At 36.8% G+C, this 24,804-nt stretch overlaps 1 protein-coding gene across 2 annotated transcripts; it reads left to right on the top strand.

Annotated features, from left to right (window-relative positions):
* Window positions 1-566: 566 nt before the first annotated feature.
* Window positions 567-24,494, top strand: LOC114312299 (cationic amino acid transporter 1-like). 2 transcript variants are annotated; one of them, XM_028258518.2, is made up of 4 exons: window positions 567-702; window positions 1,069-1,482; window positions 22,689-23,351; window positions 23,630-24,494. In XM_028258518.2, the coding sequence occupies exons 2-4, from the start codon at window positions 1,071-1,073 to the stop codon at window positions 24,304-24,306; spliced, it is 1,752 nt and encodes a 583-aa protein (XP_028114319.2). In that variant the 5' UTR covers window positions 567-702; window positions 1,069-1,070; the 3' UTR covers window positions 24,307-24,494. The 2 variants fall into 2 exon arrangements, with proteins under 2 accessions (XP_028114319.2, XP_082742410.1); XM_082886284.1 differs by lacking the exon at window positions 567-702 and having other exon boundaries at window positions 939-1,482.
* Window positions 24,495-24,804: the final 310 nt, after the last annotated feature.

The raw sequence follows: 24,804 nt of genomic DNA, 5'->3' as shown, positions 1-24,804 counted from the left end.
ATAATAATTTTTTAATTTTTTTTAAATTATGGCGAGCAAAACCTAGGCCGTAACTTTAAAAAAGAAAATTAACTGTTCATTGTCAAACGTCAATCGATAGCGTCGCATATGTTTATTATTTTCCATCAGTGGTGGAATTGGACTGATACTAGGTTGTACCTTGAAAAACAAGTTTGTTATCCCACATCGTTGGTGGGATTATTTGTCTGCCATTCTCATTGTACGGTCGGATTAACAAAGTTAATAGAGGCATGGGATTGAAAAAAATAGTGAGGTTACTGAAAAAATAAGTGTATTTTTATTTTTTTTTAACTCAAGTGAAGCCTATTAATTGTACAAGAAAATTATATTTTTTTTAAAATAGAAATATATATTTTTTATTTTATAAAAAAATTATTTAATAATCTCATCACTAATCACCTCCCTACTATTATCAAAATAAATATACTTTTACTTAATCTTTTTGTTAATAATTTCTATATTAGCAATCTCTTCTTCATTAAGTATTCCTTCACTAATAATTTCATCCAATCTAATTCAGCCAAACTGCTTATAAGAGTCTTTGTATGGATGGCAACTTTTTTGTAATTAGTATCTCAAACCCGGCAGCGAATATTGCTCTGTCGATTTATATACCAGAACAGAACATTTTGTAATCTGCTTCATTGAAAGGTTTTGAATCCAAATCTTCAAGATATAGAGGTATTTTGTAGAAAATAGTATTCAGATTAAACCTTTTGAATTCAATTTTTTTTTCCCCTGTATTGATTTTTTTTTTTTTGGGTAATAAATCGTATTTTCTGAGAAAGACTCGAGTCTGTTTGGTTGCTCTGGAAATGGAGAGAAAAAGAAGAAATGAAAACAGAAATTGAATTTCGGATGTATTTTGGTTCAAAATTTCCATCTTGTTCTCATCCGAATCGTTTTCTCAGCAACCAAACACATACCAAAACGCCTTTTCCGCTTCCTGTTGTTTTTTAGAAACAAGTAAACCATAAAAAGAAGGTTTATGAACAAGATGAGAGGTTGCACATACCAAAACAGAAATCGTTTTCTCTTTATGTCCAGAGATGCCGTATGGCAACGATGGAGGAGGAGAGGGAATCAAGAGGAGAGGTTGCACATTCTCAAAAGGCGATTTTCTCCCCGAAGAATCGTTCCAAAGCTGGGCCAACTACGGGAAGGCTCTGAAGCAAACTCCGGCGAGGCTGATGGACCGAGTCTTGACTCGGTCACTCGATTCGGCCGAGTTGGAAGTGAAGGCTCGGAGCAATAACGAGATGAAGAGGACTCTTACTTGGTGGGATCTGATGTGGTTCGGCATGGGTGCTATGATCGGCGCCAGAATCTTCGTCCTCACCGGACTTGAGGCCAAAACCGTTGCCGGACCTGCTGTCGTCCTGTCCTACGTGATCTCCGGCATCTCCGCCTTGCTTTCTGTTTGCTGTTACACTGAGTTCGCCGTGGAGATCCCTGTTGCAGGTTTGCTATCTCACTTTTCACCTACTTTCCTTTTTTTTTACATAAATAAAAATTAAGGTGTTATAAAAATCATCTAAAAAAGCTTACAAGAATGAATTTATTTTTCTAATTTTTTAATTTATTTTTAAATATAAAAAATATAATCATCATTTTTTAAAAAAAAATACTATAGATAAAAATAAGTAAGACTAGACCTTGTTTGGGAATATATATATATATTTTGGCAAAGTCATTATTTTTTTGTTAAATTAACATCTATGGAAGTTAAACTCTTTACTTTTGCAAAGCACTTATTCAACTCTTCTTAAATCTACCACTTTTCTCTTGGAACTATACCCTTAAAGAGAGTCATGGTAACAAATATTGGATTATAGTTAAAAAGTTAATATAAATTATCAAATTATTCTTTTGAGTCTTTTTATAAAACCCACACAACCCATATAAGATGTATGGTAAAAAATTTGATAAATTATTTAATATCTCGAACATAACTCTTTATAAAAAGTTAAAATATTACTAAAAAAATCTATTCTAGACCGAGTGTTAAAACGACCTAAATCCAAAGCGAATCCTAAAAGATGAGAAATAAAATTGGATGGACATTCAAGAGCACCCTCTTAAGGGTTGTTCGTAAGGGACAAAGATCTTGAACTTAGTTGGTTGAGTAATGTCAGAGACTTATGTTTTTAAACTCATAAATTCATTTATAATTATAATGATGTAATAAGAGAGTTCGGTCTTATATTATGGGATGTGTAATAAATTAAAAATTAAAATATATGATACTATATTATTATGGATATAATTGTAAGAATTTTTTTGTAGATCTTAAATATTTTCCTAGTTACTCAATGTTTGCTCCAATTTAGTATTATTTATCATTTAAATTTTATGATTATATCATTTTAGATTAGTTACAAGAATTAGAATTATTGTAAATTCGTTCACTTCAACTTTTGATAATTTGTTGAAAAAAGATTTATCCTGTTTGCTTAAATAAGTGGCCACATAAATTTATTATTATTATAATTAAAAAAAAGAATAACTTTTAAAAAAAAATAATTAAACTGAAAAAATCATCCATAATTCCAATAAAAAACGATATGAATCATACTAATAAATAGGTCATAAACTCGTTCAAACTCAAACTTTTAATATAATAATATTACGTAAGACGTCCAAATACGACATCACAGTGAGAAAGCAGTGACTGGCTTTCCAATTTTTTTTTCCAAACTAGCTCATAGGGGAGGAGCCTTGTTTAAAAAGTTGACTATTTTAATTGAGTATTTAATTTTTTTAATAGGTTAATTTTTTTTTATTTAATAAGATAATTAAATTTTTTTTATAATTAGATATAATATTTATAAAAAAAATAAAATAATTATAAATTTAATATGATATTTTATCTTATCAATTATTTTAATTTATTATATCTTGTTGTGAATTTTAATTCAAAAAAAACCCAAAACCCACCTCCCAAACAGGGTTACGAATGCCTAAGTTGACAAGTCCAACTTCCAAGTTTCACCTAACATACAGAGTCCCTATCCTCGTGTGCGAAATTTCCACGTGCTCTAATTAAATCGGAACTAGGACGTTAAACTTAAGATTTTGTTTGACAATTATTTATGTACAGGAAAGAATTATTTATCACTCTCCATATTTCTCGTGTCTAAATTCTGTGTAACATCGTTCAAGCTGAGAACAAAATAATGGTGAGCTACTCGACGGGTGTGCAGTCGGAAAACTCCTTCGACGATTAAGTTAGCACAATTGGAGAAGAAAAAAGAGAGAGAGGAGACAAAATGCAGGTAGCTCTGATAAAAAGAATTTCAGACCGGTACATGGAGGCGCTGCGCTGTTTATATAGTTTCTGCACACACCATTCTGCTCTTCCTTTCCTGAACATGTGGATGTACTCCCCTCTTGTCTCCCTCTACGTGTAGGCACAAATACAGCTAAACACTAATGAAAAAACTGCCTAACAGTATCCACGCATACAGATGGTGGAATTTGCATCTCACACTACAATTGGACCTAGTAGCCATTGCTGCTGAGCTTCATATAGCCCGGTTTGCCCAGGCCTCAATCTTGACTTACTTCAAGGACCGAGCTAATTATCCAACTTGGCTTCCCACTCAGCTTATTCAAGCTCTATTTATTTGTCTGGGTAAAATATATTCGAGCTTAGTGCGCGACAAGCGTCTAACCTGGTCGGAGGCATCATTACTTTGCCTAGCTTGGTGTATGATCTATGTCGAATAGCTTGCCCGGTCAACCACCCAGATTTTAAGGCTAGCCCAACTGTACGGTCCAAAACCTCAACTCAAATCATCCTTAACCAATATAGCTCGGTTCTACAATACAATGACATGACCCAAGCCCAAACCAGCTTGGCCTGTTTATTTGGCACAAACCTCTCTCTTAATATATTTTAATCAAAAAGTCACTATAAGTTATCACATTACTCTCTCTACTTTTTTGTATATTTTTTCATAAAATGTCAAAAAAATTACTAAAATAATTTGTTCCCAAACGAGGCCTTAGTACAGTTAGGAGTTGACTTTTTTTAATTTTTCTATCAAAAAAAATAGATGGAACGATGATTTGATAATATAGAAGGAAAATTCTAAAAATAGATAAATTTATATATAAAAAAAAATTGATAAGAATGATATATTGTGGAGGCTGAATAAAATATATTAAGGAAGGCCAAGAAATTTGATCGACATCAGACCAAAGACAATTCGCCCCTGCCCAGGGGCTCTTAAAGCCGAATAAACGAATCGGCCATGTAAGGAACTGAGTAAGAACCAACACACAATTGGAATGCCGAGTAAGTAACTATGTACGAGATTAAGAGTGCGCCCGACCCTTGGGCTCGGATGTAGTATAAAAAGAGGAATGCCAACCAAAAAGAGATATGGGTGAATAGACAAAGTAACTTGATATAGAAGTAAACTCGAGAGAATACTAACTTGTTCGTTGAAGTGCTAATTCCAGCACCCCCGACCAGAGTGTCCATCCCATTTTCAGGTAGCAATCAGAGAATCAAGGACGTCTAACTGGATCCTAGAGTATTTCCAAACCACTTCACTACAATTGGAGCCATCTATGGGAATACTCAAGTGCATCCGTAGCGGGTGTAACAGATGATCCTTCGGTAGTTGCTGATGATGTTACGCCAAGAGATGACATCACTCCAAGAAACATGCTTGGACCGAAGACTATCACCGCGCGACGGGCTCTGAACTTCGACCCAGTAGCTCAGACCTCACCCTCAACTTTTGTGCAAGAGACCATGCAGACAATCATGGATCAAGCAAAGCGAAATGAACAGTGTTTATAAGATATAATGGTTGAGAACGAACGCTTGCACCAGGAATTGGCCCTGGAGCTAGCCAAATCCCAACAGGCCGCATGCCGTGACCAGGGTCGATCCCCAGGAAAGAAGAATGATTGACGACATCGATTTCAGAAACATGATAACGACAATGATTCTGACTCACTATCCTAGGAACCCAGGAAGAAAGGACGAGTTGATGTATCCAGCTCATCCAAAGGAAGTCCATACATGCGACACAGGCAAGGTAAAGGAAGTGAAGATTCGGATGAAGAAAACAGGCATGACCCTTTCATACGATGCATCGCAAGGGCTGTGCTACCTAAAATGTTCAAGGCACCGACGTTCACCCTATACGATGGAAAATCAGATCCAACTGACCATATTCGTCATTATAAACAAGCGATGACGTTGCATACTTATGATGAAGTCTTCATGTGTCGAATGTTTCCAAGTAGCCTGGGACCGCTGGCCGTTAGATGGTACTATAAATTGGAGCTGGCGTCAATAAAAAGCTTTCATTAACTTCAAAAATCTTTCAGGGCAAGATTCATCACCAACGAAGTTCAGTCAAAGCAAACTAATTCTCTCTAGGCAATGCAAATAAAACCAGAAGAGACCCTCCGTGAGTATTCGACTCGGTACTGGGAATGTTTCAACCTGGTAGGTGATGTCTGCAATGATTCCATGGCTATTACCGCTTTTAAAATGGAATTGTATCTTGATAGTCCTCTTCACAGTTCGTTGACCAGACGGCCCCCCAAAACAGTTTGGGCGCTAATAAAGAAAGTTAAAGAATATTGTAAGGTGGAAAACGATGCCCTACAGGTTAAGACTGGACAAAAAGTTGTTAAGTCGGCTCCATCTATTCTCGTTCAGTCGATAAGTGTTGTGCCATCAAGGAGCCTAAAACCTCAGACTTGGGCTAAACGAGACAAAAGGGTGATTCTCGCTGTTCAAGCGATTAGCATTCGCACCGATCAAATGAACAATATCAAGTGGATAGCAGGCGTAGAAGACATTTGGACAAGAAGTATACACAATTAGTAGAGCCAATCAATAAGATCTTGTCAAAAATCCAATATCTTCGTAACGCGGAAGCATCAAGGCGGGCCTCGAAGTGGGCTTGGGAACATAGCCAATATGATATCCAGTTTTTGCCTAGAACTGCCATCAAAGGGAAAGTGTTCACCGACTTTGTAGCTGAGTTCACGGGATGCCATATCGACCTCAAGTCCAATCAGGTGCAACCTAAATCCGACTAGCGAATATATATTGGAGACATTTGGCAGCTGTATTGTGATGGATTATCCAACCAACGTGGCAGCGGGGCAGGCATAATAATCATGACCCCCGAAGGGGCAATAATCGAGCAGGCGGTCAAACTGGGCTTTGATGCATTAAATAATGAGACTGAATACGAAGCATTGCTAACTAGCCTTCGTAACGCACTTCACCTTGGTGTACAGTGGTTGTTTTTTTTTTTTTGTGATTCGAAACTAGTCATCAACTAGCTGAAAAGGGAATACGCAGCTAAAAATAACCGCATGGCAGCTTACATGAAAACGAAGAATTCCTTGCTCACAAAATTCGACCACCACGAATTAAATCAGATAACCCAGGACTAGAATGCACATGTGGATGCTCTTGCTTGCCTAACCTCTGCCATTAACTCAGAAGTCAAACGAACAATCGAAGTATGGTTCATCCCAGAGCCGAGCATTACCTCTTCTGAACCAGTTCAAGTTAACATCATTGAGCCATGACCTAGTTGGATGGACCCTATCGCTGTATTCCTTTCATCAGAACAACTCCCAATGGATAAGAAAGAAGCCCACAAACTGTGAAATAAAGCCCCGCTATAATACCTGGATCCGCAAGGAAAGCTTTACAAAAAAATCTCTCTCTGGGCCGTACTTAGAATGTGTTCACCAGATAGAGTTGAGGAACTCTTGGCCGAAATACATGAAGGTAGCTATGGCCCCCACTCTAGAAGGCGCTTATTGGCCCACCGAGCAGTAACACAAGGGTATTATTGGTCGACCATGCGAACAGATGTTGAGAACTACTTAAAAAGGTGCGAACAATGCCAAAAGTTTTCCCCTTTAACTCATTTGCCAACCGAATAACTAAACTCCATTACTAGTTCTTGGTCGTTCGCTCAATGGGGACTTGATATCGTCGAACCATTACCACGGGCTTCAGGAAACAAACGATTCCTGATCGTCGCGACAGATTATTTCACAAAGTGGGTCAAAGCAGAGGCACTAACACATTTGAGATGTTAATGTTAAACGTTTTGTATGGAAAAACATCATAACACGATTCGGCATAGCAAGAGCATTTATCTCCGACAACGACACCCAATTCAATTGTAGGGTCTATCGAGAATTATGCAATACATATGGTATCTAGCCCTATTTTTCCTCGCCGACATACCCATAAAGCAACGGTCAGGCAGAGGTTTCTAATAAAGTGATCCTGGATGGCATCAAGAAACAGCTGGAAAAAACCAAAGGCAGGTGGGTCGAAGAATTGCCCAGTGTGTTGTAGGCTCATCGCACTATTCCAAGACGATCTATTGGGGAAACGTTGTTCGCTTTATGCTTTGGAACACAGGCAATTATCCGCCTTGAGATCAACTTACCTACGCTGAAATCCAAGGTTTTTTATATGGGCCGTAATAATATGATGTTGGCCTTAGATCTGACTCTGATTGAAGAACGCCGAGATCGTGTTCTTGTGTGCATGACGCGGTATCAGCAGCAACTCGCTAAGTTATATAGCAGCGTGTAAAGCTACGACGTTATACACCTGGAGAACTGGTCCTTAAGAAAGTGCTTCCTACTACTAAGAATCCAGTAGAAGGTAAATTAGGCCCCAACTGGGATGGCCCTTATCAGATTGGTTCAATTGTCGGAACAGGGACATATCGGCTTTCAGACATGGCTGGCAGAAGTTTACCACGACCCTGGAATTCTACACATTTGCGGAAATTTTATCATTAAGCCAACCTGTACGACGTGTTAGTTTGTTTCTAATTTTTGCTGATATGCTAACATGTATTTGTCTACAAAATTCGCAATGCATTCTCCTTTTTTATTACTATCTCGTTAATAATAGTAGAATAAATGAATAAGGCTCCGAATTCGGGGCGCCCTTCGTGGATATCATGTTTGGGCCGAATAAGCCTCTGAATTCGGAGCGCCATTCGTGGATGTCACGATTGGCCAACATAAAGACTCCGAATTCGGGGCGCCCTGCATGGATGTCAGGATTGGCGAACATAAAGACTCTGAATTCGGAGCGCCCTTTGTGGATATCATGTTTAGGCCGAATAAGCCTCTGAATTAGGAGCGCCTTTCATGGATGTCACGATTGGCCAACATAAAGACTTTGAATTCGGAGCGCCCTTCGTGGATGTCACGATTGGCCAATATAAAGACTCTAAATTCGGAGTGCCCTTTGTGGATGTCATGATTGGCCAACATAAAGACTTCGAATTCGAAGCGCCCTTCGTGGATATCATATTTGGGCCGAATAAGCCTCCAAATTCGGAGTTCCCTTCGTGGAGATCACGTTTGGGCCGAATTAAGCCTTCGAATTCAGAGCGGCCTTATTGCATGGCCATGAATGGCCAAGTATTTGGCGATACAACCGCATAAGGCCCACAAATATACAATTATCACACAAATTGATACAAATATTAAACAAAGCAGTGTAACAAATATTTATTTATTTCACCAAAGAGGTACAAATACATAACGTTCGACAAATTCAAAAGTACAAATAATATATCTCTTAATATCTAAGACTTTTCCGGCTCGGCATCCTTTTTGTCATCAGTTTTTTCAGCGTCGTAAGCTTCGAAGGGAAACTTGTAATTCTAAAATAGTGGTAACGCCGAGTCGACGCCTGTGGCTCGTAAGGCCCTAACCCAACCGTGTTTGAAGCCACAGTTCTCACATCGACAAACGTCTTCTGCCAATTTTTCCTTAGTCTTTTCAATGCCGATTTTTTAGCCATCAAAAAAGCCTTTTTCATAGGCCCGAGTCCTTATAGCCTCTTTGGCAAACATGTTTGCCATCTATCTATCGGCTATAGCATGATCCAGCAAGTGCTGGTTGACTCTGTCCGTGACAACTGAGTTTGCAATACACGCCAATTACGTCTCAACCACCTTAGCCTTTCTTACCTCATTCTCGACTTTTTCCGCACGGTGCTCCAAATCTCGAATGCATCCCTCCTTTTGCTCGAGCTCTCTTTTCACTGCATGCAAGCGCATGCCGATTTCATACACACTGTAAAGTCCTTGGATCGACCCATGTATACCTTTCCTGAAAATTTCGTAATCACTACGGCCGACGAGCAACTGTTGCACCTCTGGCGAAAAAAAATTTCGCGCGAATTCCACCGCCACATTGGGGTCACGGACTATTGAGTCCACTTCAGTCATTGGTTTGTTCCCAATAAAGACCGAAAAGCTCAACGGACGCGGAGGTCTACTCGGCTCACTTCGCGCAGCGCTATGACTAGCAGTATGACCCTTTGAGCCCCCTCGTTGCTGCATCCTATCCCTAGGGGACTTCGCTACATCACCTTTTCTGGGGGACCTACTCCGATATCTGGGCGACCGATGTCTCTTTATCCTTTCTGCTGTCACGTTCCCTGCTCTTTGAGCTTCACCTTCAGCAATGCGATGCATTTCAACGTCTAGCTCAGCCAAACTTCTTCCCTCTCCTTTACTATTGAAGAATAATCTCTGAGACATCTATGGCCCAACTCACAACCATCGTCGATAGTCAAGTTTTCTACTCGTCTTTAAATTATTGACTGCCCTTTTCGTCGTCTGTGCCAAATTTGTTCCACAACGCCTAGGACCTCTTAAATACTACATACCTCATTCATTAATTATAGATGCAGCATTTTCGATGCGCCCCGCAGCTAACCCCGCATCTGTAGTAGGATTTGAAACATGTCCAAATTGGCAAAAGCCATATGTTTTATTCGGCTCTAGAACGGCGTCCAAATTGGCAAAAGCCATATTTTATTCAGCTTTGGACGACATGTCCAAATGGGGCAAGGGCAAATATACCATTATATTCGACATCTGATGTTATAGCTAAAGTACAATATATTACCCCATTTCACCAGACAAGTTTAGTATTGAGCCGTATATTTTATTCAGCATATTATGTTCACATTTCAAGCCGAATGTTCTATTCGGCTCTAGAACGACATCCAAATTGTCAAAAGCCATATGCTTTATCAAGCTCTAGACTGACGTCCAAATTGGCAAGCCATATGCTTTATTCCTTGTCCAAATGGGACAAGGGAAAATATACTATTATATTTGGCATCTGATGTTATAATCGAATTACAGTACATTACTCCACTTGGCTAGACAAGTTTAGCATTGAGTCGTATATTTTATTCAGCAGACTATGTTTACATTTCAAGCCAAATGTTCTATTCGGCTCTAGAACAACATCCAAATTGGCAAAAGCCATATGCTTTATCAAGCTCCAGAACGACGTCCAAATTGGCAAGCCATATGCTTTATTCCTTGTCTAAATGGGGCAAGGACAAATATACCATTATATTCGGCATCTGATGTTATAGCCGAATTACAGTACATTACCCCACTTGGCCAGATAAGTTTAGCATTGAGCCGTATATTTAATTCGGCAGATTATGTTATAGCCAAATGTTGCATAGATTGGCCATTAGTTTAAGGCCGAATTGTGATACATTGTCTTGGCCATTAATCTAAATTATTTATCGCCGAATGGCGTTGCATTGTCCTACTTAGCTATTAATTAGCACATGTAGAAGAGAGACAAAAAGGCAAATTTCATTAATAAATTGAGTTCAAACAATTGTCATTTTACACATGAAAACTGCCCTAGAAATGACTTCTAAACAAAATAAGCAAAAAATCTACAAAAACTACATACAAAAACTACCAAACATAAAGCAAAATTACATTAACACTACTTATTCTTTAGGGTCAAACTCCAACGGCTCAACCTCTAGCTGCTCGTATGGAATTGGCTGCTCTAATGTCACATTAGCGGCTGCTAAGGCTTTGAGCCAGCTGTGTTTGAAGCCCTGATTTTCAAACTTGGGTACTTCCTCTACATACTTTTCCAAGGCCACGTTCTCTCCAGTATCAAACGCCTTAGAAATTTCAGAGTCGGCGATTTCTTTTGCCTTCTTCGATTCTTCCAAATCGGCCTCTATCTTCACAATCGCCTCCTTGGCCAACTTGAGCGCATCGCCACTCACATTCACTTTCTCATCGGCGGCCATTGTAGACACCTCATTTTTGACCGCCCGCAAGACTCAAACACTTGGTTCAATGCACTCGATGATGAAAGTTGAATTATGAATTCACAACGATTCGGAATCAATCAGGCTTCCGAAATGAACCTCATATCTTCAACATTTACCTTATTTGAACCCATGAGTTTCATTTTTGGACCATTTCTCACCCTGAGCTGAGTTTGAACCGAAAAAATAAGGGAGGCCATCAAGGCCCGGCCGTACATCAGTGATGGCCAGCCGTGGCTATGAATGGCCGGCCGACCTTCGATTGCGACAAACACTGTTCTGGGCATGAGGCTGCCACCTGTCCATTTTTAAAGATATTTATCACCTTTTGAGCTCGAATTCTATAAAACCGAAGCTCTGGGATTGTTTTTAGGGTTGAACAAAATTTTGGAAGTGATATATACACCTTGAGAGCTCTTGACTCCTCCTTCTTCCATTGCAAGTTATCTTTAAGCTAACCTAGCTTGCTTACACCACCTCTACACACCATATACAACCTTGTCTTACCACTCTAAAGCCTTGGTTGATCTTGGAGAAGTGTAATTCAAGCTTGAGAATACATTGAAACCAAGTTTAAATCATCAAACAAGAAACTTACTTTTTGAAAGGTACAAGCTTGTTCTCTCTTCTCCTGCCTTCATTTCTATCATTTACTTCATAATTCTTGCTGTTTTGGTTTGTTTTGATATTGTTTGAAGTGTTTGGAGTTGGGTTTGAAGAGTTACCAAAAGGGTAGAGAGAGCTTGCTCTTTCTATACCTTTATTTATAACTTAAACCATCTCCTTTTCACTCTTTTCCTTTGGTATTTATACTGATTTTTAGAGGTTTGAAAAGGCTAAAAACCATGTTTTGAAGCTTCAAAAATTAAGGGTGAGCATGATCCGGATTAGTTCGGATTGGGGTAAAATCAAAACCAATCCGTTATCTACAGTTCTTGAAAAATTGGAATTAATCCAATCCGTTTAAATCGTTGAACCAATCCGAACCAATCGATTAAACGCAGATTGAATCGGTTAAGGACCACAGATTCACATAATTAAATAATAAAAAATATATATAACATTTTAATTTCATAAAAATATAAACATAGCATCATATTAGTTTCACTATAGTAACATGTCTTTCCACAATAGCGACATACTGCTCTAAAATTTAAACAACTATAAGAAAATTAGTTCCACCATAACTATTTAGACCATTACAAATTAAAACTAAAAACAACAAACAAAAGCAATAAAAAAAGATACTGTGTTGGTTTAGGTTTGGGTTTAGGTTTTATATACAATAAGAGAAGATATTATTATAAAATATAAATATAGATTATTTGTATACGGTTCAGATCGGTTCCAATCCAAAACTGTGAGGTTCAATCCAAAACTAATCCGTGGACTACGGACTTTTAATTTTTCAATCTGGAACCGAACCACGGATTCAAAAATTCAATCCAAACCTACCAGATAGACTGCACTAGATCGGATTACGGATTTTATGGATTCCTTGCTCAGCCCTATCAAAAATAGAGGGGTTAGCCATCCCTCATTATCCTTGTTTACTAGCCTTAATTCTCATTTGTATTGCCTAGCTTTTCAACCCTTTTTCATGCATGTTTTACCTCCGATTTTCATGCATTTAGGGTTGTTTTAAGGTTGTCTAGGTCTTTTCAATTGGTTCATGCCTTGTTTAATACACTTGTGTTCTCATTAAGTTGGCATACTTCTTGTTTGATTTGCTTTCTTTGTTTATTTTCCATGTTTGGAGCCTACGTTTACTAATCAATCTATCATTCCATACTTTTCATTCTTGAGAATGGTTTCAACCAATTAAGGTTGTTTAATGCATGTAAAGCAGACCTACACTTAATGGCTTAATCTCTTCGGAGATTCATCATCAACAGTGTAGTCTCCTTCTCATGTTTTAGAAAGGCCTCTTGTTTGACATCACTTCTTGTTTTGAGGACTTTAACATCGCATTTGGACAAATGGACTAATGAATGGCAATTTAAAACTTGGATCAACACACTTAAAGAAAATGGCTTAAATAGCTTGAACTTGGCCGGACATTATGCTAAGTTTCTTGTGTCAAGGGTCATCAAGCATCACTTCATGGTGTTTTTGATGTCCTTAAAGCGTCTTAACTTCCTTTTTTGAGTTCATTCCATGAGAAAAATGAGGGGTGGTCCATTTGCATTACATTCATTGATTTTTTGTCCAAAATGATATTCGAGATCATCAAGTGATCATATCGCTCATTGATGGTTTTGGAGTCAATCACAACCTTCTCTTGATGCTTTCCCATGACAGAGAAGAAAGTAAGGAGAAACAGAGCTTGAAAATGCTCTATCTGCACTGATTTCACCTCAAAGTACAGAAACAGAGTTTTGCACCAAATCAATGCACGACTGGCCTTCTGTGGGCCCGGCCAGCCATCAGTAATGCACGGCTGGCCCTTGGTGTGTGGCCAGCAGTGCAATTTTTCAAAAATAGAGGCGGTGGCTAAAGGTGAAACAGGGGCGGTCTGGGTAGATAGAGTAGCTTTCAAGCGATGTGCATGCAACCTCCATCCATCTTCCTTGGTGTTCATATCGAATGCGTTTGATCATTTAATTGTTTCATTAGCATAGTGAATTGTGTTGTAATATTCAATTAGCTTAATTAGTTGTAGCTAATTAGTTGATGTTGTATTATTTAATTAGCTTAGCCTAGTTAATTTCTTTTAATTAATTAGCTTAGGTAGTTAGTTAATTATTCATTCAAGTGTTGTAATAATTAGTTAATTAGTTTCGCTATTTGTTCAAGTTTTGTAATAATTAGCTTAATTAGCTTAGCTTAGCTCGGTTAGCTTGCTTATTCATTTAGACTCTCCTTCGTGAGAGCGTGTTATAATAATGTGTATGTTTTCCAACTCCACGTCTTTCTCCCTTTTATTTAATCGCTTTTGATGGTTAGATTAGGGACATGTTTCAATTAGCACACCTTATACTTGCATCCATTCATTCGTATTACATGCACCGAGGCTCGGCGCATCATTCTAACTGCATTATCGTTTCAATACTTCTTTGAATACGTGTTAACCGCATATTATCAAATTGCATATTGCGTGTGTTGCATTAAGTATCTTGTATAGTTAGGAATCATGCATATTTTTCTAACTCATATTTTCTTAGCTTGGAATATTAGGTGAGTTCTTGGTGCTTTAGCATACTTGCATGAGTGTGAGTGATTGCCATGACTAACATGCTTACCATGAGGCTAAATGCTTACTTGTTAAACTGCTTGAATGCCTGTGGATGAAGGCTTATTGCTTGAATTGGAACGATTCAACGAATATATGTTTTAAGCCCACTTTGTTGAGTAGCAAATCAGTTTTAAACCCACTATGTTTGGTGGCAAATTTGCAAACTTTAAGTTTACTTGAAGTGGCAAATTCAAACCATTTTCGCAAGACAAACATGAAATTGAATCATTCCAAATTGAGCAAACTAGTCTATATTTGCTTGTGCGCATCACATAGTAAAACTAGCTTAATAACCGGAACAAGAGCACATAATGTTTATAAAAAATCATATCATGATTAATAGAGGCCGATCTTTGGTCGGGCGAGTAGGGGTGCTCAATTCATGACCTTTCCCTCTCATACCTAAGTTCCAAAGCCAAGGCAACTTTGGTGATGACGGACACGTGGCCTTTGGCACGAGTCATGGATTTCTTAGATTTTTCCAAAATAAAATATTTACGTGGCGACTCTATATCTGGCAAAGCAGTCTAATTTTGACATTTTTTATCCTAAAATCAATTTTCCAAACGATTTGCCAGATTTGGACTCTTTGGTGTTTATCAATTTCATATTGCACTTGTGAGATTAGATTCAGAACCGCGGGAGTTCGAACTGCAAGGCTTTCTTCCAAACCTTCCAAAAGGGGGCGTGAAAAAGTCGAGCTACAGCCATCCTCAATAGATCGGAGTGTTTGGCCTTCTCTTCCTCAGCATTGGCCCTCGCTCGCTCTTCCTCCGCTTTCCTCCCTTCGAATTCGGCTCCAAGAGACGCCACAACCAATTTGGCTAACGCCTCTTTAGCCTTGCCCTTTTCGGTTTCGACCTCAGCTTTAAGTAAGCCGATTTGCTTGACAGTGTCATAGTGACAGCGGTCGATTTCTGTGATTTTGCCCGCCGCCTGAAACAAAACACGTGTAAGTTAGTCTGCATAAAAAAGAAACGAAATATTTTAAGTGTCAATTACATACCAATATCGCCAACTGAACAGCTAGTGCTATCGACACTGGGTCCGGTTCTACACGGAACACAGCCTTGTCCATTGGTAAGGAAATCGACGAGGCCACGCTTAGGGACACGGTGGGGTCCTTCAAAGCTGACATATCAGTAGAAACCGACGCGTTCTTTATTTTAGGTTGGATAATAAACTGCGCCGCCAAGTCTTGCGACTCTTTTATACGTGGCCATTTATCGGTTAAGTCTTCAGAAGAGTCAGCCTCGATCTCGATGGGGCGTTTCTCCCCCCTCTGTTCGACCACCAAGTCGTTCGATTGTTCCATGACTGACTCGGCCATAATAATTTTCTCTATTTCCTCAACAGGAGTAGGTGGGGAAGATTTAACCTCAACAGTAGCAGGTGGTGGGGGTTCAGATCTGGCGGCTTCGGCCCTCCTTCAGGTTGCCATCTTCTCAGTTTTTTTTCTTCTGGCCATCTGTGCGAGCAATTCCCCAGCCATGTTTTCAGGATCTGTGCCAGGAAGGTCTCTTAGGTCGGTGAAAATATCATCTTCGAACGATGTGTCAACTCGGCCTAAAGTGGATGAGAGGTTAAAGTTGACTTTCTCAAAAGCCGAATCAAGAGCTACATCGACTTTCTCCCCTAAACGACCCTCAGAACTGTCCAAGTTGGACTGGTTCGGCTGTTCAGCGGCTTGATCGCCAACTTCGCCACCTGGCTCTGAATCCGAACCTTCAAGACCAATGTCCCTAAGGCTCTTGAAGTTTGGGAAAATGAGCGCCGTAAGCTGCTGTTCGCCCCTTGGAATCGGAATGTGATCTACAGCCAAAAAAATTGCATATGTTGGTTCGTATCACAATAGCAAATGGGCGGCCCACCCTTGCTTTTGGAGGTTTGGACGGCCAAAGAATTGGAGCGCGGTTATGACTTGCTCAAGCATAGCGTCGTCGGCCAAAATAAGTACTCTCTTCAAATCGCTACCTACAAAAATGAAACGATAAATACATGGAATCTAAGCCGAATAGACATATAAGAAATGCGCAAAGAAATGGGACTGCACGGCCACCTGGTTCACCTTTTTGTCTAGGCACAGGATCTAGGCGATCTTCGCCTTCGCCAAATTCCCAGTTGCCTCGGACAACAACCATGACGTCGTCAACACGCTTACCAAAGCTGGCAAGTATAGTCACCAAATGGTGATCAGTGTCCTTGGCTCTGAGAAAGTAGCATCCCTGCCGACCAGAAGATTTCGCCAAGGCAAAACAATGCCGAATAGCAGGGATTCCTAGATTAATCATAAGTCGACGATTTAATTCGACTATGCCCATTATGATTCTGTAAAAGTTTACACTTGGCTGTGAAGGAAGTAGACCCCAATAGTGAAAAACGACCCTAAAAAACGGGTGAAGAGGGAAACGGACTCCGCCCTCAGCGATTGACAAGAGGGGAAAGATAATCGTACTCGTATCAATCCTCTCCATGTCAACTACGCTATCTGCCACAAGTGACAACTGGACGTTATCTGGAATCGAAAAATGACGTCGAAAGGTGGAAACACGGTTCGCAAAAAGAAGAGCTTTCAAATTTTTCACCATTCGAATCGGAATAGAAAATACGCTAAACTAGAAATAAACAAGAAAATAGGAGCTGGAATGAGGAAGAGATGCAAAGAAGAGAAGAACTTACAGGTTAGAGAGAGAAGGACAGTGGGGAGCAGATGGAAATCGCAGAGGTCGTGAAATGAAGGAGAGATGCTGTGAGACAACCAAAGAGCCTTGCATATTCAAAAAATATTCAAAGAGACAGCGCGGTTTCATATCGCATTAAATGAGCAACGCGTACAAAGGGACGGGATATTATAATGATTTCTAAGTCGTGGTCATTCTGACACTTCGGTATTAGAAGGAGTGCAAGCACCGTATTTTTTACTTCCCATACATAAAACCAAACATGCTGACTAATTGGAGTTAGTTGGATGTTCGGGGGGTAATTGTGGAGGCCGAATAAAATATATTAAGGAAGGCCAAGAAATTTGATCAACATCAAACCAAAGACAATTTAGCCCTGCCCAGGGGCTCTTAAAGCCGAATAAACGAATCGGCCATGTAAGGAGCCGAGTAGAAACCAACACACAACTGGAAGGCCGAGTAAGCAACCATGTGCGAGATTAAGAGTGAGCCCGACCCTTGGGCCTAGATGTAGTATAAAAAGAGGAACGTCAACCAAAAGGAAGAAAGAGTGAATAGACGAAGTAACTTGATATAGAAGTAAGCTCGAGAGAATAATAACTTGTCCGTCGGAGTGCTAATTTCGGCACCCCCGACCAGAGTGTCCATCCTTTTTTCAGGTAACAATCAAAGGATCAAAGACATCTGACTGGATCCAAGAGTATTTCTAAACCACTTCACCACATATATCATTATCATTATTTTAAATAAATTCATATTTAAAGGTGTTTTATTTCGAAGTGAAATATCCATAACGAGTCAAATCATTATGTATTTTTATTTATATAGGATTATTCAATAATTTAGCTATTTGATAATTTATAATTTTTTATTTTTTAAACTAAATTGTTTGGTTCCATTCCCAAGCATAGCTAATTAGATCCTCCACGTTATTAGAAGGTTTTCTCCCAGCGAGAGAAATTATTGTAAGAATGTGTTTTTTTAAATTTGTCACCAAAAATAATATATATTTGAAAAACCAAAAAATACTTTAATTTCAAAATATTTTTAATTTATTTCAAAATCATTTCTTTAATCTTTTCATTATTTGTAAAATATTTTTTTTTACATAAATTTCAATATCAAACAAATGCTATGAACATTTATTTGCATCGGTCATTATTTAAGCCTATTTTAGAAAATAAGAAAATTAATTTTTTAATTTTTTTTTAAAAACTTATAAAAATATATATAATCTAAATAATTCAATAGGTCAATAAATTAACTTTTTTCTTAATTACCAAAACACGTCTTAATGTCGTTGGGAATAATTTTCTATCACGCAATTGGGCTAGCATTTTCAATAAGGTTATCAGGCCACCTAGGATTGTGTAAAATATTGTTCAATATGTTAAAATCGCATCAATCCACATCAATTCACATCGCTTTAACTACTAATTGTGGATTAAACTTTAAAATTTATAATTTATCTTTTAAACCACTCCGTTTCACTATAATTAATACATATATATTTTTTAACCTCCAATAAAATATTAAAGTATAAATGAGCATGAGAGATATTTAAAATGTGAAATTTGTTACAAATTATTAGTTATATATATGAATCATATTATATAAAATTAGTTTGTATTATACATATAAAAAAATATTATGCAAATTAGTGTTATATATTAGGTAAATGTTTGATAATTAGTTAGAGTATTTTTCAATCCGCCCAAAATTGCTCAAACCGCAATTTGTCAATCCGCTAATCCACCATTTAATTTGTAATTTTACTCTTAAACTATCCGAACTGCATCGCACACACCCCCAACGCCACCACATGTCTGTTTGTCTTTTTTAGGCCAAGCTTCTCTTCCGTTTGAGATCGAACTAGAACATGCTGTTAGGCTGGTGAGAGCCCAGCACGGGACCTATTTTGATGATCCTTGTAAAAAAAACACTGATCGAATATCGATAGCTACTTGATCAGATCAGATTTTTGTCAGCGGTAAATATAATTTTTAAAATAAATTGTTAAATATGATCCGATCAAGTTACTATTGATATCCGATCATTGTAATTTTTTTACAGGGATGAAATACTCGACAGACTCTATACATTGAATGATTTGAATTATCAAAACAAAACTCGTGAGCCCCCCAAACTAACAATACTGTCTAATTTACAAAATCAACCGAAGACAAACTTAACCATTTGCAGAAATGCTCTGTAGCTCTGAAAAGAAAGCTCTCATAGGTGAGACTAACCTATAATGTGATGTTTATGCTTGTTTTTCTATTTAATTTTTTAGTTTTTTACCCTACCAACTGTATAGAACTGGGTTTAAAACTCAAACATTAGAATTTTTTGTCACGGTTGTTTTTTTTTTTTTTTTTAAGAGTATTTTAGAAAAATATTTAAAAATTATTTTTTAACTTTTTTGTGAGAGAAGAAAGTGAGTTAAAAATTAAAAAATAACTTTTAACTTATTTTTCAAAATAATCCTTAGAGAGTTCCACCACATCTTTAAATACAAAGTCAGTAGTCAACTTTTAATAACCAATTCAAAGTCACAATCGTAATCAAATGAAATTGAATTATACAAGGTTTTTCTTTAATATGATTTATTGACCTGTCTTAATACCGTTTTTAGCTATCAAATTTAAGAATTTATCAAAATTTTAATATACATTTTTTTTAGAAGAGGTATATTATATGTAATCTTAATTATAATTAATTTTTTAAAATTATAACATTATTTTAGTTATATTTTAGGTTGTATTTAGTTTTGATTTTTTTTTTTTTAGTTATGACTCAAAAAATTAAAATTATTTCATTTTTTTTTTTAGTTATAAAGTGCATATGGTACACATCCATTCAATTGAAGGGTATGCACTATTGTGACACCCAAATATTTAATTAATTTGACTACACAAAAAATAATAATAATAAGAAGAAAAAAATTATAATAATAATAATAATAATAATAATAGGGTAAAATGTTTAATTGTATATGGTAAAATGTGACTTAATGAAAAGGGTATTGGGTGTATTACAAAAATATATGTAAACAAATAAAATAAATAAAAAATGGGAACTAATTTAATTACAAATGGGGCTATTGTGTAATAAGGATAGTTCTTACTTGGGGATTAAGTATAATAAACCTCAAAAGTTTGAGAAGGTGACAAATGGAGAGCTAGAAAGGTAAAAGCTTAACGTGCTCGGAAGCAAGCTTGTACAAATAGGGGATGATACCACCATCCAAAGAAAAATAGTAAAAAAAAAATAGATAGAAGCAGGAGATAAAATAAAACAGAAGCGACACGCTAGGTAGATAAACAAGGGAAAATTAAAAATTTACGTCAAGGTGGGTAATATTATATCATGAGTCATTATAAAATATTTTATATATATTTTGAGTTATTATAAATTATTTTATATGATTTATATTTAAAAATTATGTTAATGTTTCAATTACATTAATTATTTTATGAATCTTATTTACTTAAATTAAAATTCATGAATATGATTATTTAAATTTTAAAAATTATTGGATAATAAATATATAAACATTTATTTTTGTGAGAACCACCACATGAGTCCCCTGTCTTAGGAGACTTAAATAACTATTGGTTTTTGATTGATCACTTTGTGTCTTTCTGTTTGTTATGGATCTATTAATCTCTGTTCTAATTGTCATTTCGGTGACCTCTGTTTTGATTGTCATTTTCGTGACTTCTGTTTTGTTCTGTACCGTGATTATGACTATTTTATTTATATTCTGAAATTCATTTCTGCTATTTAAATTATTGATTAACTCCAATTAAATAATGTACAATGCTTTAGTTTAAATAATTATCTATAGTGATTTTGTACCCTATACTCTTGATATAATATTTCTTACTCTACTATGTATTTATAGTGTTATCCCCTATCAGGGGATCAAATGTGAGGAAAAGTGATAACCTCATGTAATGGGACAAGCACATGACTTAATGCAGACATTTTGTGTTTTTTGTAATAATTGTCCGATCATCAATAAACAAATAAAAGTCCCGATGAATGTTTTGTTTTAATAAAATTATTGAGTATTTTAATTATTTATTTACCTATTTAATTTATTTACTACTTTATCTCGTCTCCGCCTACATCACTTAATTTGTTAAAATTTAAATTAATTATCTAGTTGGGACTTCTAACCTTTGGCACCGGGATTGGGTCGTGACAACTGTAGTGTTCCCAAGAATCTATTCTCTCTCTATGTGGGAGATTAGCTTATCTTAAGTTGTCATCTTAATTTAAGAGAGTGTTTGGACTTAGTAAGTCCATTTTGAAATTGATTTTGGTGATTCAAACCGTTTTACTTTTTATGACTCATTGAGTATAATATTTATGCAAAAAAAATAAAATAATTGGATATCGATAGCTATATGTTTGAATTATATTTGTTTTAAAAAAATTGACGATAAATATAATTTCAAGAATAGCTATATATTTTTCGTAATACAAATTTGATTCAAATATATAACTATCGATATCTAATCATTTTAATCTTTTACATAAATATTTTACTTAACGTGTCCTAAAAAGTGACGACTTAGATCACTAAAGCTTGTCCCAAAAATAGACCTATCAAACCAAACGTTATCTAAAATTAAGATGACAAATATAAGAAAAGCCCCATCCAAGAGAAGGTTCTACAGGCTTAATTTAGGGTCTATTTTTATAATTCAATCCATTGAAATAAATGTATTAGTATAATTTCATTACATTTGTTTTAAAGTATACCCTCAATCCTTTAGAGAATAAATAAGATAAAATTATTTAGTTACTATTATCAAATTAATTTATTTTTTTCATAAATTATCTACATATAAATACTGAAAAAAAAATAAATATTATCATCAAAGTGTGATAGATAAGCCCATAAAATGTCCAATATTTTATTCCAACAACACAGAAGTTAAACTTCACATTTATATCATGCTTTGCATAAAAAAAAAAAAAAAAAAAAAAAAAAAAAAAACCCTATAATTAAGTTTTATTTGTCATAATTTTAAAAAGTTAAAAAGTCACTATCTTATTTAAGTCATATCATTTTATTTAAGTCACATCAATTTTCTATCACATCACTTCAAATCCAATACATACCCAACTCATATTTCATAAAAAGTAAAAAATACACTTATTTAGATCATCTCAAACCACCCCTTAATAATAATTCTAGATAATATGAAAAATTAACCAAAATTTTATCATGAAAACAAAACGTAACGTGTAGATTTAAAATTGACATGTTATGAGTGATATGCATCATAAATTTTGTTTATTAATTGGTACACTAATTAGTACACTAATTGGTGCGTATTATATTATTGAGAATCGGCGGTGCTACATGCACCAATTAATGTACTAGTGTACTAATATTAATTATAACATTATTATTGACTCTACTCATTAATCACATTACAAATATTAAAAACTTCTTAAATTATACCACATCATTAATTAATATACTAATCAATACATTAATGGGTATATATAACAGTATTCTATTAAAATTTATAAAAGTTTAAATACAACCAAATGCAGGCATTGAAAATCTTTCAAATTTTCTATTTTACAGGTGGTTCATTCGCCTACTTAAGAGTAGAACTCGGCAACTTCGTAGCCTTCATAGCAGCCGGTAACATCCTCCTCGAATACGTAATCGGTATGGCCGCCGTAGCCCGTGCATGGACCTCATACTTCGCCACCCTCTGCAACCAAAAACCCGAAAACTTCCGCATCCACGCCCACGGCCTCGCCAACGGCTACAACGAGCTCGACCCCATCGCCATCGGTGTCCTCATCGCCATCTGCATCATCGCCGTTGTCAGCACCAAAGGCTCTTCTCGCATCAACTTCATCGCTTCCATCGTCCACATCATTGTCATTGTCTTCATCATCATCGCCGGTCTCATCAAAGCCGACACGAAGAATTATGTCCATTTTGCACCTTACGGTCCTCACGGGGTGTTTCAGGCTTCGGCAGTGTTGTTTTTTACTTATGTTGGGTTTGATGCTGTGTCAACGATGGCGGAGGAGACGAAGAATCCGGCGAGGGACATTCCGATTGGACTTGTGGGATCAATGGTGATTACTACCATTATGTATTGTTTGTTGGCTGTTACTCTTTGCCTTATGCAACCGTATGCGTCGATTGATGCTAATGCTCCGTTCTCTGTGGCGTTCCAAGCTGTTGGGTGGGATTGGGCTAAATATATTGTTGCTGCCGGTGCACTCAAAGGTACTTCTTTTTTTCTTTTTCTTTTTTAAATTTAGGCTCTTATAATAAATTGGGTTATTTACATTTAAATTCTATAAATTATAAATTTGGTCAGAGTATTTCTTGTCAAAAAAACATGAATTAGTGATGAATGGCAATTGTCAAAGAAAACAATATAAAATTTAAAAAAAAAAAAAAAAGATTAATAGAATGGAAAATTGATGAAGTAGTAATGAATTACAATTATATATAGCATTGATTGTTGAAACTGTTTGTAATAATTTTTCTAATTTTGACAGGTATGACATCAGTATTGCTGGTTGTAGCTGTGGGTACAGCTCGCTATCTGACCCACATAGCCCGAACCCACATGATGCCACCATGGTTTGCCCTAGTAGACGCCAAAACCGGCACTCCCGTAAACGCCACAGTAGGCATTCTGTCCGCCACCGCAGTCATCGCCTTCTTCACCAACCTCAGCATTCTCTCAAACCTCCTCTCAATCTCCACCCTCTTCATCTTCATGCTAGTCGCCCTCGCCCTCCTTGTACGTCGCTACTACCTGGCCGGTGTCACCACCCCCGCCGATCGCATCAAGTTCATTGTCTTCCTTCTCCTCATCCTCGCCTCTTCGATCGCCACTTCAGTTTACTGGGCACTCTCCCAAAAGGGTTGGATTGGGTACTGCATTACAGTTCCCATTTGGGTTTTGGCAACAATTGGGCTCAAGGTTTTTGTTCCCATGGCAAGGCAAGCCAAGCATTGGGGAGTCCCATTGGTACCATGGTTGCCTTCTGCATCGATTGCAATCAATATATTTCTTCTTGGGTCGATTGACAAGGACTCGTTTATCAGGTTTGCAGTCTGGACTGCTTTTTTGTTGGCGTATTATTTCTTGTTTGGATTGCATGCTTCGTATGATACGGCGAAGAAGTATGAAGGGGGGGATTGGAGGAAGGTTGAGGAGGGGAACTAGGATGGTGGTGTAGTGGATAATCAAAGTTCTGAAGCAGTTCGTCCTGTTGGTAGCTTACAAATGGTAGACTAGTTTGTTTGGGAGTTTGATGTATTGAATGGAGAAATTATTTAATAATCCCGAAATATCATGTGATCATAGTCCAAGTCAATTATCAATTACTTAGTTCTCATATTATTTCTCATCTCCAACATAAATCGTGAGTCCCTACCTCTCTCTATTAATCAAAACTTTATGAAATATCATGTTTTTATATTCCGAAAATACTAAATAACCACCTGTATTGAATGCTATGCGCAAAGCAAAAGTAGGAGTTTGATGTATTGAATGTTATGTGCAAAGCAAAAGTGTTTTCTATGTTTTAATCATTTTATATTTTATATTTTCTGAATGTATCTAGTTTTTATATGCATGGTCGGAAAGTGTAGTTCCATTACTAATTGAAAGAGTTTGCATCGTTTGGGTTTTGGTTTTCTCAATGCAATTTTGTTAATTTTT

The sequence above is a fragment of the Camellia sinensis genome, chromosome 9 (genome assembly GCF_055761805.1).
Source record: "Camellia sinensis isolate YWXY chromosome 9, ASM5576180v1, whole genome shotgun sequence".
Taxonomy (NCBI): domain Eukaryota; kingdom Viridiplantae; phylum Streptophyta; class Magnoliopsida; order Ericales; family Theaceae; genus Camellia; species Camellia sinensis.
The sequence above is the reverse complement of the archived record's forward strand: the minus strand, read 5'-3'. Positions and strand labels throughout refer to the sequence as shown.

Coding starts and splice junctions, on each gene's coding strand:
- LOC114312299 (XM_028258518.2), top strand. CDS start 1,071: ATGCCGTATGGCAACGATGGAGGAGGAGAGGGAATCAAGAGGAGAGGT. Junction 1,483..22,688: donor CGTGGAGATCCCTGTTGCAG/GTTTGCTATCTC, acceptor TCTATTTTACAG/GTGGTTCATTCGCCTACTTA. Junction 23,352..23,629: donor TGCTGCCGGTGCACTCAAAG/GTACTTCTTTTT, acceptor TAATTTTGACAG/GTATGACATCAGTATTGCTG.